Source organism: Condylura cristata, unplaced genomic scaffold, assembly GCF_000260355.1.
Source record: "Condylura cristata isolate star-nosed mole 26May11 unplaced genomic scaffold, ConCri1.0 scaffold00001, whole genome shotgun sequence".
Classification (NCBI taxonomy): domain Eukaryota; kingdom Metazoa; phylum Chordata; class Mammalia; order Eulipotyphla; family Talpidae; genus Condylura; species Condylura cristata.
Genome location: NW_004567102.1, coordinates 28,641,837 through 28,660,206, shown reverse-complemented (window position 1 = coordinate 28,660,206; position 18,370 = coordinate 28,641,837). Strand labels below are relative to the sequence as shown.

Genomic DNA, 18,370 nt, shown 5'->3' with positions numbered 1-18,370 from the left:
TCTGCTTTCAATGCTTTTGGATTTACACACCAAAATGAAATGCTGATTATATTCTTGATTTCTTGAGGACTGTCATATTTTCCATAGTGAATGAACCATTTCACATTCTCACCAGCCATGCACAGGGTTCTAATTTCTACACTCTTTGTTAACACTTGTTATTTGATAACAGTTATCCTGATGGATGTGAGATGATCTTATAAAGGTCTTTTTTTTATAAAAAGATTTATTTATGCATACATGAAATAGGGTAGAGGCTAGAGGTGAGGAGGGTGAGAGGATTCATCAGAGACAAAGTGGGGAGCAAAACAGGCAGATTGACTGAAATACACTGCTGAGGGGAACAGTGGGCAAGATAGGAGAGGTCTGCTGTGCCATGTGGGTCTCCACCATGGCCCAGTATCCAACTCATCATGCTTCAGTGGCTGCAGAGAGCTTCACAGTGTTGCACTTTAACCTCTGTACCACCAGGGAGGCCCTCTGTTGTAGTTCAGAAATGCCCAGTGCCTGGGCTTGTATGAATGACAGCACCATTCCATGGAACCGATTTCTAAGCTCTGTCCTCAACTTGGGGACTAAATATTTATCAGACTCTCAGAACTATCCAAACTCAAAAGCTAATATTTAAGCCTAGGTATTATGTTAAAGACTAATAGATAATGCTGATTTTAATAAGCAACAAAGCCTAGTACAGGAAAACAGACATTTGAAAGTCTGTGTGTTATCCAAATTTTACCTCATGTAAGTAGTCTGATGCCACTGTTCAACCAGACTTATTAGAAAAGTTTCTTGGGTTTTCCTTGGGGTCTTCCCATTTTTTTTTCCATTTCTTTTTTCAGCTTATTTGCCTTGTATCTCTCAGCCATAGACACAAGATCCTCTGGGATACTCTGAAACCATTAAATATGTTATTAGGATTGAGTTTTTTTCTTCAGTACAATAGATTTTCAACAATATGATAGAATACCCCCAACAACTGAACATATGACATCTTTTAATACAATGAAATGTATTTGAACTGTATATCTGCATATTAACTTTGAATCTATCTTCAGGTGGTAAAACCAAACTAATCTTAAAGTCACCCACCACTATGCCACTCCCTTGCTTGTAGTGTCCTCTTGTTGCATGCCACTTTCTGTGTGGTTCTTTCTCCCTTCTGGGCCTGGTTATGTTCTCCTGATCAAACACTTCAATCATTCTTCTACAGCTCTTGCACATCCACCACACTGGTTTCCTCCTCAGTAGTTTTCATTTATGTTTACCACATGAGCTTAAGTTCCCTGATTATGGCATCCTATAGCTCCTTATCTTTGCCATGCCATAGCCCTCATAACATGTTTACTTGCTTAATATCTGCCTTTTCTGATAAGCAATAATCCTTCATAAATGAAATTTAGAAAACTGGTAAGCAGTGTTCTAATGAATTGTATATTCTTACCTGATGTGCTCTTTCCAGAATACTAATTAATTCATTAGCAACCCTCCAATCATTTCTAGTGACAAGAGTAATTGACACTCCTGTCCTCCTTAGGAGAGGAAAACAACGGGTTATTTGACAATTTGCATTCATGATTCAGTTAGCAAAATAGCAAAATAAACACAGCAACAACAAAACTTCAATTCTGAAAAACCCAATTAAGCATTATTCATTAAGAGTTGGCATCATTCAAACAGAAACTTGGAATCTAAATGATCACAATTTATTAATTGGCATGTTACAGGGATTATGACAGTAATACTTTTAAGGAAAGAAGTCCTATTTTAGGACTCCTTGGTGGTACAAGGAGTTAAGTCTCAGCTCTATGAAGCTACTGGCAACCACTGCAACATGAGTTCGAGCCCTGGCAAGGGAGCTGGCCCACATTATGCAGCAGACTTCTGTCTTGCCCACTGCAACAACCCTCAGTGGTGTATTTCATTCATTCCATCTGTTTTGCTTCCTACTCTGTCTCTGGCAAATCTTCATATCACCCTGCACCTTTGGACTACCCCCTAGCTCTTGCATACATAAATAAATAATACATATGCTAACCTGGACAATAATAACCACTGGATATAGCTCAGTGTTGTGACACCACAGATAGGAAGATGAGTTGACTCAGAAACAGTCATGTGCAATTAACATGGAGAGGTCTGGCTGAATATGAAAAAAGCCAATTCAAAAGGGGTTATGTAGTGAAGGAGGTTCTGGGGAGGTGAAGGCAATTTATAGGTAAGAGAACAAAACAATTCTGCAGGTAGCAAAAGTATGGGGGAGGAATAAGGAGCCAAACTGGCTTATTCATGGGTGGATTCTGCTTACTTACCCTGCTCTTCCAGTACGCCCTACTCTGTGTACATACTCTTCAATGTTTCGTGGAAAATCGTAATTATAGACATGTGTGATATCGTGGACATCGAGACCTCGAGATGCTAAGTCAGTAGCTATCAGTATTCTCACTTTACCTAAAGAATAAAACCAAACGAACATGGACATTCTGACATAAACCAGTCCAACACACATATCAAAAATATATTTTACCTTAATATTTAATCAGGTGAACTATTACTGCTTATAGTAAAACACTCATTAAGGTAAAAAAAAAAGTTCACTCATAGCAGGAGCGTAAGGGATCAGGGGGAAAGAAAGAGAAGAAATGTAATAATGTAAAAACCAAAACAACGAACAACTGTAAACCAGAGACATGTTATGGGGTGGAACAGGAATGGGCTCAAACCTGGGGTGGGAAGAGTGCATGGGACTATGGTGAGAGCTCCCAGATGAACTGGTGGTGGGAAGCCCATCGGGTTTACAACTGAGATGAAAAAATGCACAAAATGAAGTATGATGTAAAAAAAAAACAAACATTACTGCAACAACAACAACAGAAACAATCTAAGGAAAAAAAGATACTAAAAATGTGAAGATGCTAAAGATCTAAAAATGTTAAAGATTCTAAAAATTTTCTCATTGCTGGAAAATTACAACACAATAGATACCTGGTTCCACAAATAGCCCCTGAATCATCTGAACCATATCACAGAGCTGTATACCTACCTATTACATAAATTAATAGAAACATTTCCCACTGAAAATTATTACCTTGATACTTAGGCTTAAATATTAACTTTCTGAGTATGGATAGTTCTGAGAGTCTGGTAAATATTTAGACCTGCAAGTTGGGACCTGCAAGTTGAGAACAGAGCTTAGAAATCGGTTCCATGGAATGGTGCTGTCATTCATACAGCCCAGGCACTGGGCATTTCTGAACTACAACAGAGGGCCTCCCTGGTGGTACAGAGGTTAAAGTGCAGCACTATGAACCTATCCACAGCCACTGCAGCATGAGTTGGATCCCTGAACAGGGAGGTGACCCACATGGTGCAGCAGACCTCTCCTGTCTTGCTTTCTGCTCCCCTCAGCAGCAAATTTGAGGCAATTTGCTTGTTCTGTTCCCCACTCTGTCTTTAGGGAATCTTCTCACTATTCCCACCTCTAGCACCTCTGGCTTGTACCCCACTTCTTGTATGCATAAATAAATCTTTAAAAAAATAAACTACAACAGACACCAACTATATAAATGTACCTGTTTTAAAATTTTCTAATGCTCTCTCTCGGTCGCTCTGTTCTCTATTGCCATGCAGAGACTCTACTGATATATGTCGGAGAACCAGGTCACTTGATAAGTGATCAGCACTGAAACAAAATATAAAGTTAGTGATCTTAAAATTAAGGTTTTATTCTTATACCATCTATTTACTCGTTTTTATGTCTACAAGCAATAATCTGGCATACTATTCTTTAAGATATATGTGCCCCCATTTGAAGTTATTATACAAATTGACATGATACTTAACAAATCAATATGATTGATGACTAAGGTTATAAGAGAAAAAAACACCTACACAGATTTTCTGCTGACAAATACTATGACTTTATCTTTGGGAGACATGTTCTCTAGGAAAGTTTGAATATGAGATCGTTTCTCCTCTTCTGTGGTGACAATTATGTTCTGTTTCACGGTATTGACAGCCTAAAGGATTCAAAGATCATAATCTATTAACACTGAGGGGTAAATTCCATACATTGACTTGAAATTCACCTTACTTCTGTCATTGATTGGTTAATGTTTTTTATAAGCTACTCAGAAAAAAAGTGGGTCTTTGCAAAACTACTCATTTTTACTCTAGTATTTGTACTGATCCTTTCACTTATTATCACTCACTCACCTAGCTAAACTGGGAACTCCTGAATGCGTGGCAGTGTGTTGAAAGCAATAGTCACCATTGCAGGCAAAGAAATCTCTGTGGTGAGTTCAAGTTTACAAACACTGTCATCATAAATTCTGGGTATAGTTCTTATTCAATGAAGGAAGATGATTAGCTAGTGACACAGGAGTTCCAATTTGGTAATTTAATGCAAAATTCAAAATATAATGCCATAGATATCATTTTTTGAATCACATATAAAATAGATTTTAATAACATTTCATGAATGGAAAATGTTAAGCATTTATTCTATCTTCCATTAAATCTGTAGTGAAATGAGTCAACACAATGAGTCATTATTATTAGGGATTAAGGAAAAAGATCAGTTTCACTAATGGCCAAGTGAAAGGCCAGTACCAATTAAGTGAAAGTTCAGAAATTCATAAAGTAAGAGAGATATGAGATAGTTAATTATACATTTTATAATTTTTTAGCATCTGAAACTCTTGATTAATCTTAATTTCACAAAAAGAGAATACTACACTTACTTAGATAGCACTGGAGATCTTTTTAGAACTAGATTTCATGCCATCCTGAGATGTGGTGAAAGTAGAACACTGTATACTTAACAGCACTAGGAAATTCTAACAATGTTAAATGTGAAATAGTACTGTAGCATGCTAAAATCATTTTTTAGAGATAAATATGTAAGTATTTGTGGATAAAATCATATGCTTTTAGGATTTGCTGTAATACTGGCGAGTGTGCAGAACAACCATGCAAAAAAAAAAAGACAAATTAAATTCTTACTTAAGAAATACTTTAACAACAGTATGAAAAACAAACTTACAACTAGATCCAAAGTGCCAACATATACAATCATTGGCTCTTTCAAATATGATTGTGCAAGTCGACGGACAGCATATGGCCAAGTTGCACTATAAATAAGACAAGATGAAAATATCAAAATTTTATTATAAAACAAATATTACTAAGGTTTTCAAAAACTATGAATGAAATTATCCATGAAAAGCAAACTTATAATTTTCAGAGTGGCATATTTTACAAATAATAAGTGTATCACAAAGAACTGCTCAACTATAATGTTACTACTATCAACAGATGAAAAATTTAAATAAATAGGCGGAAGACACATATCTTATATTCTAATCTATAGAACAGATTAAAAATGGAAAAGTAAAATGACTTCAAATGTTATATTAGTTCTCTCAGTCTTTTTTTGTTTTTAAAAATTTACTGATTTATGCATACAGAACTGGGAAACAGGCTAGAGGTGCAGGGGTGGTGAGAGGATTCACCAGAGACATAGTGGGGGAGCAGAACAGGCTGATCAAAGAAGTACACTGCTGAGGGGAGCAGTGGGTGGATCAGGAGAGGTCTGCCATGCCATGTGGGTCACCTCTGGGCGGGGGATCGAACTCTTGCTGAAGTGGCTTTAGCTTCGTAGTGCTGTGCTTTAACCCATTGCACCACCAGGGAGGGCCCTCATTTTCCTTAAAATGGGAAAATTACTAATAACAAAATGAGGAAATTTAGTATATCCCTTCAACTATATGCTATTTTTTAATGTTGGTGACACAAAGGATTTAAGTTCAGAAAAAACTGGTTTATAGATCACTCTGCATTTAAATGAAAATTGCTTTCTCAGCTTTATGTTGGGCTAAAAAGCATACGGTAATGATATGTTTACTTCTTAGGAAGGGTAATCACATGCTTAAATGTGAGACTCTTCACTATCAAACAGTGTCCCTTCTGCCTTTACAGATGTCTCTACCTGTACTTGGAAACCAAATGTGGTTTGTACATTGTTACACTGAAGTATCAAACTCATTCTTTAACTTAAGGATCTCAATACCTTTAAGTAATGCTCTAAAATTCAGTGTTCTGAGTGGAAATCAACTAAAAAGAATGAATTCTATTCCACTGACATCTAATTTTGTTGACTAGCATTTAAGCACACACTTACCTTGTCATCACAGTTTGTCTGTCTGGGCGCACATCTAATAAAATCTTCATTATCTGGGGTTCAAATCCCATATCCAACATCTTGTCAGCTTCATCTAAAACCTGTGTTAAAAATGATTGTGGGTAGATTAGATATGGCAGCTAATATGTTTATACTCTAATGGGTCTTTATGAGTCTAATACTACTAGGTGAATTTGTCTCATTTCCCTTGTTACTTACGGGAAAATTTTCATTTCTCCAGGGGAATATAAACCATCTGTTTTGGCTTTCTAACATAGTTTGATTTTAAGCTAATAGTTTCTCAATCTATTCAATAAAAAAAAAATCCAAGTGTTTAAAAATTCACGTGTATTCTAATTTTCTTTTGTATTTACTTGCATTTTCCCAACATTATACTAGAGAAAATGGGGAATACTCTTAGAATTTAAAACCATTATTTCAGCTTTTTTAAAAAAAAAATCTCTTAATAAGAGTTCAGTTCTTCCTAGTATCCCAAACCCATATACTTAAAGATTACCAAGTAGGTTATGCTTCTCAGGTTGACAAAATTATTCATTTGCAGATCATTCAATCTCCCAGGAGTTGCAATAATGATATCTACACCCTTTAGCAAGTCTTTTATTTGTCCACCTCTGTCTCCACCACCATATATACACACACTAAGAGAAAAGAGAGGTGAATGTTTAGGCAAGGTAGATTTCAGCACAGCTCAAAATCCCAACCAACTTAGAAGTCTGGAACTACTGATAACAAATTAAAGGTATATCTATCAAATAAATGACAGATGCTTTTAGTAGTAGTTATAACTTTCTGAGTACTATCCACTTCCAACAATATTGGGTCAAATGGCCTAAAGAGCCGTACCAATAAACTATATTATTATTTTAACCCAACTGCCTTGGCTATAGTTGGTTTGGATTGGAATAATACGTGAATCATTCTAAGCCAATTACAGTCTCAAAAATATGTGAAAGATAAAGGGGAGAAAACATAGCTATAAATTTTTAGAATACTGATGCAGGAGAGACCAAATAAATGATTTACCTTCTAAGACCTTTATATATATATTTTGAACACTCAGCTTCCACTTGAAGAGCTAATTCTCGAGTGGGTGTAAGGACTAACATACCAGGCCCATTCCTTTTTCCTCTAGTTCTTTGAAAAGAAAAGAGAGTAATATTAGATCATTTGTTTTAGACACCTGGTACATTGTTACAGTGCTTTCAGGATTTGTCACTGTGAGTACTGAAGTCACAAACATTTACCATGGAAGGGAGAGATACAGGAAAATAACCAAATAAGGGAAAAATATGAGGGCCCAGACACCAGCCTTTTTAATTAACATGGTTAATGCTCTTTTGGGTCAAACATCCTCTCAGAAAATAGCATACTATATTTGGACATATGCTAAAATTTAGACTCTCTGCTTTCAATATGACACTATTAAAGATTTTGGTAGATATTGCCATTGCTTCCAAAAAATATTTTGTCATTGCTCTTTGACTAATGCAATAGATGAAAGAAACTGTAGTATCATTTATTAAAGCCCTATAAAGAGAACACAGCTGTAGAAATTCTCACACTGGTTGAGAGTCCAAGTGAATAAATCCAGGCATTAAGTAGGACAATGTCTTCCCTGTTCCAGTTTGGGCTACTCCTATAAGATCGATTCCTTGCAGAACTATTGGCCATGCCTGTGACTGAAACAGAATGAAACATTAAAATAGATAGTACATTCTTTTTTTTCAAGTGTCTGACCTCTCCCAGCTCCAATCATACTTTGAATGCAAAGCACTGGCACAGGTGGTACTTAAGACAGCTTGTAAACGACAGTTACCGCCTGGTGTTTAAACCCCTAATATTCAGATATTGGTTTGAGGGGAGAAACAATTAGATGATGCATACCTGAATTGGTGTTGGCTTTTGAAAACCTGCCTTTTTAATGTTTTCCATAACTTCAGGATAACACTGAAAGGCATCTTCAAATTTACACGTAGGATTGGGGATAGGGCGTTTTTTACCATCTTTCAAGTCATCGCACATTATATTATAATTTTCCTTCCTTTGAGGGAAAAATCGAACAAGGATTAATGACTTTGATCCCTTCATTCCAAATTAAGAAAATTTCCCTAGAAATTAGCTCAGATCATATCTAGAAATCCAACTACAAAAGGTAAAAATCAGTAAAATTTAATAACTAATAAAGTGAAGTGAGTTCCTCTTTTTCTTATCAAATAGCTGCAGAAAAGAAAAAAAATACATTTTACGTGTAAATGGATAAATGAAAGATTCATGGAAAGGTTAAGAACAGAACCTAAAAATTAAATGTTTCATAATTCAAAGTCATATTTGGCAAACACTTCTTGAAAGCCTAAAATGTTCCATACATATTTCCTCAATTGATCCTTAACAATCCTGAGAAGGAGGAATTTTATCACTTGACAGTAATTATGAGACTCGGCTAAAGTCTGAGCTCTAACCTAACCCAAGAATAACTGTTCTGCATTATAATATCTTAGAAAAAAAAGTTGTCCCTGGGATCTTTAATTTCAGATAAGAAAGATTCAAGAATAATAAATTAATCCAATATTCAGGTATCAGAGGTATCAGATCAATTTCTTATGACTTTTAGAAGCTGGCAAAATAATTCTCTAAAACTGCTGTTCAGAATGGCATATGCTAACCACATGTACCCACTTAAAGTTCAATTTCCTCAATTAAACTAGCCATATTTTAAATGTTCACTAGCTTTCTGGTGAAACCCTCTGTTAGATACGTTTTGCTTCTTTTCAGAAAGTTGTTTTATTGCGTAGCAATAAATACTACACAATGCCCTAAATATGCTCTATTTATATATACATACTTTAAAATATGTAACATAGATCCAACAATTTTTCCTTTAAAGATGGAACATATAGTTTTCAAAAGCAATAATTTCAAATCTTTGTCTAATGAATTAATTTAATAACTGATAAAAACTCACTTAAAGACATAGTGAAATAAAACTACTCACCTCCAATTGTCTATTTGCACTTGTGACATTGAGCTTGTGGTTTCTGACTCAGTATAAAAATTTTTCTTAATTGGAGGTAAATCTGAGGAAAATGTGAAAATTCAAACCTTGATAAATAATCAGAATTTACATTTCACTGACACGTAAAGTAAAAAAAATTAAATTAAAATACAAAAGAAGTTCACCTTGCAACATAGTTTTAGATAGTCATTCTTGCTTTTACAAGCCAAGCTTATGACAGTTTAAGATCTCTTTTTGAGTTTTATTTCAGTTCTTTTTTTTTTAAGTTTAACAATTAAATTTAAAATAAAAGAAACTACAATTTACAAAATAAATTATCACAGTTGGTCAATCTTTCTTAAACTTAGTCGAATGATTTTATCTTTTCATTGAAGGTCTATCTCATTACTGTTTAGAAATTAATTATCTTTTTTCAATCTTCTGAAGTGTGATTGCTCTTAATTGCCTAGTAAACTTCTTCCAACTTTAAACTTTTGGCTTCTTATCCCAAATCACCCTGCTCCATAAAAACATTGTGAATAATATATCAGAAACTTAACATATAGATAGGTTAACCATGACAATGGGGTTAATCACTATTTATATTTGTCACAGATTGGTGCATTAGCTTTTTGATTTAAAATACACAATACTGGGGCCTCCCTGGTGGCACAAGTTAAAGTGCAGTATTATGAAGCTATCCACAACCACTGCAGCATGAGTTCAATCCTGGGCCAGGGAGGTGACCCACACGGCACAACAGACTTCTCCTGTTATGTGTGCTGTTCCCCTCAGCAGTGTATTTCAGTCAATCTGCCTGTTTTGCTCTCCACTCTGCCTCTGGTAAATCCTTTCATCTGCACCTTTGGCCTATACCCCAGGTCTTGAGTGAATAAACAAATAAATCTTTTTAAAAAAACCATGACATTATATTACAGCCTCATTCTTTTTTTTTTTTTTTTAACTGTCTCATTCTGATGACCAAAATTAGTGCCTGAGTTTACTCTGAAATTCAGTGGCTATAATGTGAAATATTTCCAAGTTGGAAATTTGCTTAAAGTTTTAAAAATTAAATCTCAACAACTATCTGCTACTTCATAAGGTGTTTTTTCCCTATTGATTTTGCTCTTTTCAGCTCAGACACACCAACAGCATCAATGTTAACAACTTATGGTTGTTTGGTTGGAATATGATATTGGAATGTTTATTCCCTTCATTCTTCCCTTTGGGCCTGATTTCCTATCTAAAATTTCAGCAGGGCTCCTCCCTGGCAGTGCTAAGGGTTAAGTCTCAGCACTATTAAGCTACTGACAGCCACTGAGCAAGAGTTCAATCCCAGCCCAGGGAGGTGACCCATTTGGTACAGCAGACCTCTCCCTTTTTGGCCAGCTACTCTCCTCGCAGTGTATTTCAGTCATTCTGCCTTTTCTGATCCCCACTCTATCTCTAGTGAACCCTCTAACTCACCCCACACCTCTGACCTGTACCCCAGTTCTTATATGCTCTGGTAAGTAAAATATATCTTTAAAAAATAATAAAATTTTAGTAGTGAGTTACCTCAAATAATACAAAGTGTAAATAAGTTTAATGTTTTAATTTTCCATCTATAAAATAAATCACAACTCAGGCAATATAGAAACTATCCTGCCCTAGGAACTTCTTGTAGCACTTCAAATTTTACTCATTTTTCACATAGATTCATTGCTAAGTATAAGGGATATTTTATAAAGAATAAAAACTTCTGTAAAGAGAAATACCAATGCCATGTGTAAATGTCAGGATACTAACCTGCCCATTTTTTTTTTTCCCATTTCAAAGCGTCTTCTCGAATCTGATCCCAATCAATCAAAGGTTGATCATCTGTGACAAAACTGTCATCTGTCTGTACATATTTTCCAACAGAAGGTTGGAATGCAACAATATCTGTTAAAAATATTTTTGCCAACTTAATTACAAAATACATCTTAGTAAAAAAATCCTCAAAATTATTATACTATTATAGTTTGTGTTTCAAAACCACAAAATAATGCTTCAAATAACAAAATTTAGAGTTATAGTGCCACTACAGTACAATGATAATTCTGGTCATGGTTTATGCCATCAATTTTATGAAACAGAATCATATTATTGAAGGAAAACAGTATGAGGTCCTAATACATAGTAATGAATCACACATATATCACTTAGTCACTACAATAATCCTGTGAGGCAATTGTTAAACCCAAGACAGAGTCTTATCTTTCCTAACAAACACTAAGGAATATTAGGTCTTCTGAAACCAAGACACTCTAAAATTCCATGTTGCTTCCAGAAATAATTCAATAATTTCTTTTTCTAGTCCAAGAATATTTGAGATATTAAAAATACCCCCAAAATAATTAAGGCTTTTTTTTCTAAATCTGTGATAATCTAGGGAAAACACCATAGAGTCAAGAGGCCAGGACTAATCTTTGTTCCACTTCCACTAATTAGGGGCTATTTTTAAAAGTTTATTTCCCATCCCAACCTCTGGCCTACATCCCAGTTCTTATATACATAAATAAATAAAATAAATCTTTAAAAAGATTTGGGCTCCCATTAAAAAATAAATTTATTTTTGGCTTAAGACAAACAATCTAGATTTAACTACAGAGATTAAGTAGATATTTAATTTGAGGAAAAGAGGATTTTGGGACTTAACAGAAAAAAAAAACCCTAGCACAGTAGATTTAATGATGACAATCTAAAACGTATGAGGAAAAACATCAGCAACAACATAGTATATAACAACAAACAAAATTTTAGAAATTTTACAGGACTGTAGTGGCAAAAATTACTTACCAACTTTAGGTGAACTGTAATCTTGTTTTTTAACAAGATTCTCTATCATTGCTTTAGCTTTTGTCTGCATTGCTTTGCTGCCAAAAATTTTGACCTCAGCTTCCGGATGCCCTTTTATTATCTATAAAGGGACACAAGGGGGAAATAAGTGAGATTAAAGTAACTTCATTACCATCTCCCAATCACTCAACACAGTATAAAGTATAAACAGCACATACTATTGGTATTGATCATTTCAGTGTCTAAGATTCTAATTTATGAAAGGGATGCTACTGAGACTTAGCTCTTGGCTAGATGAGGGGAGGAGGGAAGGAGTGTGAGAGCACTAATTTTACAACGACTGACAGGTAGTGAGTAAATTCAACAAATAGTGTTAGATCATGGTGTTATACCTAATAAGTGATTTCAATTACTTTGTGTCTCACTTCTCACATATGAAATGGTTATTAGGTTAATTTTACAGAATTGTACAGGGATGGAGTGGAGTGGATTAATTTATAGGCTATTTAAAAATAACTGATAGTAATAACTGATAGTACTGTGAAACTTGGCATGAAATTTTTAACATATTTATACATTATGTATACACATATATTCAGTATGTATGTATTACAGTATACTGTAATGGAAGCAAACTTAGAAGGCTAAAAGGATACTTGAAGGATAAGACCTAAAGCAACATCTTCAAATGTACATAATCTCAGCTACCCTCACTGATTCAATAGTAGTTATCTAGATCTACTACATGTCTTAGACTGATGATTACAACAAAGCTTACCACCTGCAGAGTTCACAGATATTTTGTGTACGTGCTTTAAAAAGGCTGAAATGGGATGATGAGAGAATACAAAAAAGACACCTACACAGACTGGGGAAGCAGGAATTCTTTCTGTAGAGATAACATTAACTAGGACAAGAGAATGTCAGAACTGAGCAGGAATACTTGAGGAGTGGACTGAGGGAGTAAGGATAGAGGAAGGTAGAGGTTGAAGGAGCCAGATCAAGTAGGCTATGAGAATAAGTCTTAGATATTATATAAGGGTTTTAGGAAGATATAGGTTATAAACACATAATTTGTGTTTTAGAAAGACTATCCTAGCCATTGTGAAAATTGTAAGCAGGATGGACAGCTGGGCAAACCTCCAAATGATGTGAATTTCCTTGAGAAGTACAGGAAAGAAAGCTCAGTGATGGGCTGGTTATAAGATAAAGGGAGAGAAGAATCTTGAGATTTCTGGTTTTGAAATACAGAAAGTCAAGATTTGAGGAGTGATGGTCAGGAAGATCAAAACGAGTGCTCCCGGGAGATCTCATTCTTCAGTGGAGGCTATCACTAAAGATTTTTACCTCTATGAGTGAAAAAAACCTAGATATGGAATGGAGCACAATTTAGGTAGTTCTTAAAAAGAATGGTAGTCTGAAGAGCTTTCATGTATCATATCTAAGTTTACACAGTAAGGTAATAACTGCAGCAGAAATTAGAGTTAGGGATGAATAAGGCTTTTAAGAACACACATCACTTACCTGTATTTTGGTGTTTGTTGTACTTTGAATATCTCTTATTTTTGACCCACCACGACCTGTTTTATTAAAATAAAGTAGTTTTTAAAAGAAAAAAGCCAAGTTGAAATCAATACAGGAAATTTACCTACTTTTCTCAAAGAATCTTCTCTATTTCTTTCTCATATTATCCAAGAAAGGTTCTGAGAGTCTGGTATCATTTTCAGTGAGGAAGCTGGGAATCAAAAGCTTTCTAGTCCCAATTAAGGTGGGCGATAAAAAGCTCCTTTTCCCAAAGGTAGATACAAGGATTGATCATCAGCCCAAGTATAAACCAACTGGATCCCAAGTGTTGGCAAGAATGTGGAGAAATTGGAACTTTTGCACAATACAGTTTAACAAACAAAAATCCAATTAAAAATGATTAATGGACTCAACTCAGCATTACTTTAAAGACATACAAATATCCAACAAGTTATCTATGAGATACTGAAACCATCTGAGAAATGCAAATCAAAACCATACTGAGCTATCACTTTACTTATCCTTTAGAAATAGATCATAAGTGTTGGTAAGGATGTGAAGAAAAGGGTACCTGGTGCAGTGTTAATGGTGCAACCAGTTCATTTGTCTACACAAAAGTCCATATAGACTCCTCAAAAAAGTTTAAACTAGAACTACCATACATAATTCCAATTCTTGGTATTAATCCAAAATACTTCAATTCAGACTCTCAAATGTTATCTGCCCTCCCATGTTCTTGGGGGCACAATTCATGATTTAATCAAGATGTGGAAATAATGAAATGAACTGGCAATGATGATTGGAAATAATCTGGATAGACAAACAATGGAAGTTTTCAATCTTAAAAAAAGAAATCCTGCCATGCCTTGGGGACATGGATGAAATCTGAGGAAATTATGTTTAGTGATAAGCCAATCACTTAAAAACAAATAGTGCATGATCATTTTCATGAGGTATCTAATATAATCAAGTTGACAGAACAAAAGTAGTATGGAGATTACTAAGGAAGGGGGAATGGGGAAATTTGAAGTTGTTCAATGATAATTTCAGTCATGCAAGATGAAAACATTTTAGAGAACTACTACACATTGTTCTCATGACCAATACTGTACTCTACACTAACTGTTAAGTTTAAATTTGTTTTTTTTTTTTACCATAAAAAAACTACACCCAGGGCCCTCCCTGGTGGCACAGCTGGTTAAAGCACAGCACTAGGAAGCTAAAGCCACTTCAGCATGAGTTCAATCCCCCCACCCAGAGGTGACCCACACAGCAGGGCAGACCTCTCCTGAGCTCTCCTGGCCCGCTGCTCCCCTAGGCAGTGTGCTTCGTCAGTTGGCTTGTTCTGCTCCCCATTCTGTCTCTGGTGAATCCTCTCACCACCTCTGAATCTCTGGCCTGTACCCCAGTTCTGTAAGCATAAATAAAATCTTTAAACAAAAAATTGGATCCATAACCAACATCGAGTCAGTACTTTCAAGCACAGAGGTTGCATTTCACAGATCCTCAAGAAGTGTTGAATTTAAAGTGATTTTATTACAAATCTAGTGACTTTTGTTAAGGGAGCTTAACTCTTCTGATATCTGAGCCTCTTTGAGGGACTAAAAAATGTTGGTCTAGCTATCGGTCTTATAAGGCTCTACTTAATCGCTGCCAGTTCCATTTTTTCAAACAATTTTCAAAAGGTGCAAAGCAAAATATTAGCTCCCTCAACTTAATAGGCAAAATGTTGGAATTTATCTTCAGACTTAATGGCAATCAATGCGACACAGCTACATTCCTAAATGCCTTTCAAAAATGTATTTGTAAGATCCATGGTGCAGTTAAGAAGAAAAGATCCCGCTTTTTGTTAGAAAATCATACTTACGTTCAAGAAACTAGGTGTAAGGCGTGGCTAATACCCATTAGTTAATAGTTCTAGACAGTGCTGAAACACCGATTTTAATAACGCTTTGTTGTTCACTTTGGTGTAAGCTGTGAAAAGGCCTGATTTTTTTTTAAAGATTTATTTATTTGTGCATACAGAATTGGGGTACAAGCCAGAGGTGCAGGGGGGCGGTGGAGAGGATTCACCAGAGCCAGAGTGGGGAGCAGAACAGGCAGATCGACGAAGTACACTGCTGAGGGGAGCAGCAGTGGCTCAGGAGAGGTCTGCCACGCCATGTGGAACACCTCCGGGGCGGGGATCAAACGCATGCTGAAGTGGCTTTAGCTTCCTAGTGGTGTGCTTTATTTAACTCTCTGTGCCAGCAAGGAGGGTCAAAAAAGGCCTGATTTTTACCGAAAAGTTCATGTCTTCTAACCTTTGCTTTCCCAGAACATAACCTCTATAAACTATCAAAAGGTGCATTAAAGAACATCATATCAACACCAGACGGTATTAGAAATATTACGTGGAGAGACCTAAATATCACTGAGTGGCAGCTGATTGGAGACAAGGAGAATGGGGTGGGGAGGTCTTTGCCCAGGCTCCGCCCCTGGCCCCACCCATTCTCCCCAAGACCCGTCCTGCGTACCCACCCATCCTTTTGCTCTCACCGATCACGGTGCCGACCCAGTCTTTCTTCAATCCAAAGCAGAGCGGCGGTTCCTGGGGTCCAGCGGAGGAGTCTCTCCAGCCGCCACCTTTGCCGCTTCTACGGGCCCCCCGACCTCTTCGATTCAGTTCCTCCGCGGGTGTCTCGGGTGGCCGGGTCACTGCCGAGCTTCCCTGGGAAGCAACGACCCCAGAGGGGGCGTTGGCTCCTGCTTCTTTCATAGACATGGTTCCGTGAATGAGATCCGGCACGTCCGGCGTCGTTCCGCTCTAGCTCTGCACCAGCCCGACAGAGCCGTCGTGGGGCTAGTCTACAAGGGCGCCCACGCAGCCGCTACTTATGGAGCCCGCGCGAGACACGCCAGCCCCGCACGGCCCCAGCCTTGCCGCGTAGTCATTGGTGAACTAGACGTTGTAGGCGGGACCCTCAGGGTTTGTCCAATCGGATCTCTTAAACCTGCCAGCGCGCCTCGAACGAGTCAATGCGCCGAGCTTGATTTCCTTTTTTAAGCATGTGATTTCCTTCGACCTCTCCTCGCTGAAAATACTCCTTCTACTCCGCAATTCAGGGCCTTAGAAACGTTTTTTTTTTTTTTTTAACTGTGACTCGTAAACGTAGGTTGTTTTTACATGACGCAGTATACAAATAAAAATATTGATATGAAGCAAGAAAAACAGCCTTTTTACATTAATACATGAGCGGCACGTTAGTGTATTTTAAACGATATTAGTTAGTGTATTTTAACCGATATTAGTTTTTATAAATTGTTGATTTATAATCCACGAAATGTAATGATCCATCGTTAAACCTCAGTGATGCTACTTCTGTGCTTCATGCAACACTTGAACTTTTGTTGTGGTATTAGAGCAAATAACATAAATTGAATAAATGCATAAATCATTGTAGCCTATTTCTGGCTGAACGTATTAGTGATAGAGGCCACCTGAGAGTTGGCTATGATCTTCAAATTGCACAAAACTCATGAGATTCAATGATCGAAGAAAGTAGTAGACATGGATTGCAATGGTAGGTACTGTGCCCAGGATTAGGATGGGGAGCATAGGGATGGGTGTAAAATGGACCAGGTAGTCTTTTTGGATTAAGTTATATTACTGCAACTGAATGAGGATATCTGGAGAAATAGGATTGCAGTGCTATTTGGAGCAATCAGGAAATAATATACAACAACATGTGTTAGGTATTTAATCTTTCTCCACTCCTTAATCTTAAATAAATATTATTAATGATCTTTAGAAAGGAATTTTGTTGGATTAAATTTGCAAATATTTAGTTGAGGATTTTCCCATATATGTTCATGAAAAACAGCTCTGTAGCATTTTTGTATATTTGTCTGGTGTTTGTATTAGAGTAATGCTGTCTTCAGTTTCATAGAATGAGTTAGAAAGTTTTCCTTCTGCTGCTTTTTTTCTGGAAAAGATTGTACAAATTGGTTTAATTTCTTCCCTTAAATGTTTGGGTAGCCCAGTGACACATTTGGGTCTGGTGTTTTTGTTTTACAAAGCGATTATGGATTCAATATATACCTCTTCTGTTTTTTCTTGTGTGAATGTTGCCAGATTATCTTTCAAGGAATTGGTCCATTTCACTTGAATTATCAAACTTGTGGGCATAGATCCGTTTATAATATTCATCTTTTAAGAGTCTGTCGGATCTGTAGTGATGTCTGCATTTTTCATTTCTGATACTAATATGTGTTGTTGGCTAAAATATTCTAACAGTAATTTGTGTTGTTGGTTGAAATAATCACCATTGTGAAGCAATTCAAAGAGAACTTTATTAAAGAAAATATTCAGAGCAAAACAGATTCTATATTTAGTAATATAGATATACCTTCAGAAGTTTTGCTCTTTACATACACTAGGTGCAATAAGCATTAAGCTGCATAGTTTTCCTATAGCAGAGAGAAAGAGAGATCTGGTTACAACCTTCACAAACATAAATGAAGAATACTGTATATGGAAAAATGATCTTTTTATGCAATGCAGGTATCATCACTATGTGGGAAAACACCAGAACTAAGGATAATAAAGATTTCTGTCTATCCTGAAAAGTGCTTCTCCGGATGTGAGGGCCCCCAACTGTGTATTTATCTCTGGTTCCTTTCTCCACCAACTTGAAACATGATAGGGGTGGACTGGGTATTTGAATTCCTTTGTGTGATTTGGCTATATGTATTCTTCACAGCAAATTTTCTCTTTGCTGTCTCAGGCCTATGCAGCTGCCAGTTCTGCAGTTTTCTCAGTGCAGAGACATCTCTAACAAACATTCTTTTTTCAG

At 36.3% G+C, this 18,370-nt stretch overlaps 1 protein-coding gene across 1 annotated transcript; it reads right to left on the bottom strand.

Moving 5' to 3' along the window:
• Window positions 1-776: 776 nt before the first annotated feature.
• On the bottom strand, window positions 777-16,299 carry DDX43 (DEAD (Asp-Glu-Ala-Asp) box polypeptide 43). The gene is made up of 16 exons (XM_004674047.1): window positions 16,074-16,299; window positions 13,536-13,591; window positions 12,012-12,132; window positions 10,980-11,114; window positions 9,192-9,273; window positions 8,084-8,240; window positions 7,760-7,878; window positions 7,223-7,333; window positions 6,696-6,837; window positions 6,179-6,279; window positions 5,042-5,129; window positions 3,889-4,016; window positions 3,570-3,679; window positions 2,310-2,448; window positions 1,442-1,529; window positions 777-890 (listed from the first exon to the last, which is right to left on the bottom strand). Exons 1-16 carry the CDS (start codon window positions 16,297-16,299, stop codon window positions 777-779), a joined length of 1,917 nt encoding a protein of 638 aa, XP_004674104.1.
• Window positions 16,300-18,370: the final 2,071 nt, after the last annotated feature.

Excerpts from the sequence above, each read along its gene's own strand:
- DDX43 (XM_004674047.1), bottom strand. The coding sequence starts at position 16,299 with ATGTCTATGAAAGAAGCAGGAGCCAACGCCCCCTCTGGGGTCGTTGCT. Across the intron at positions 5,130-6,178 it reads AGACAAACTGTGATGACAAG|TGCAACTTGGCCATATGCTG; the intron begins GTAAGTGTGTGC and ends TCTTATTTATAG. Across the intron at positions 2,449-3,569 it reads ATTAGAAAATTTTAAAACAG|GTAAAGTGAGAATACTGATA; the intron begins GTACATTTATAT and ends TTTATTCTTTAG.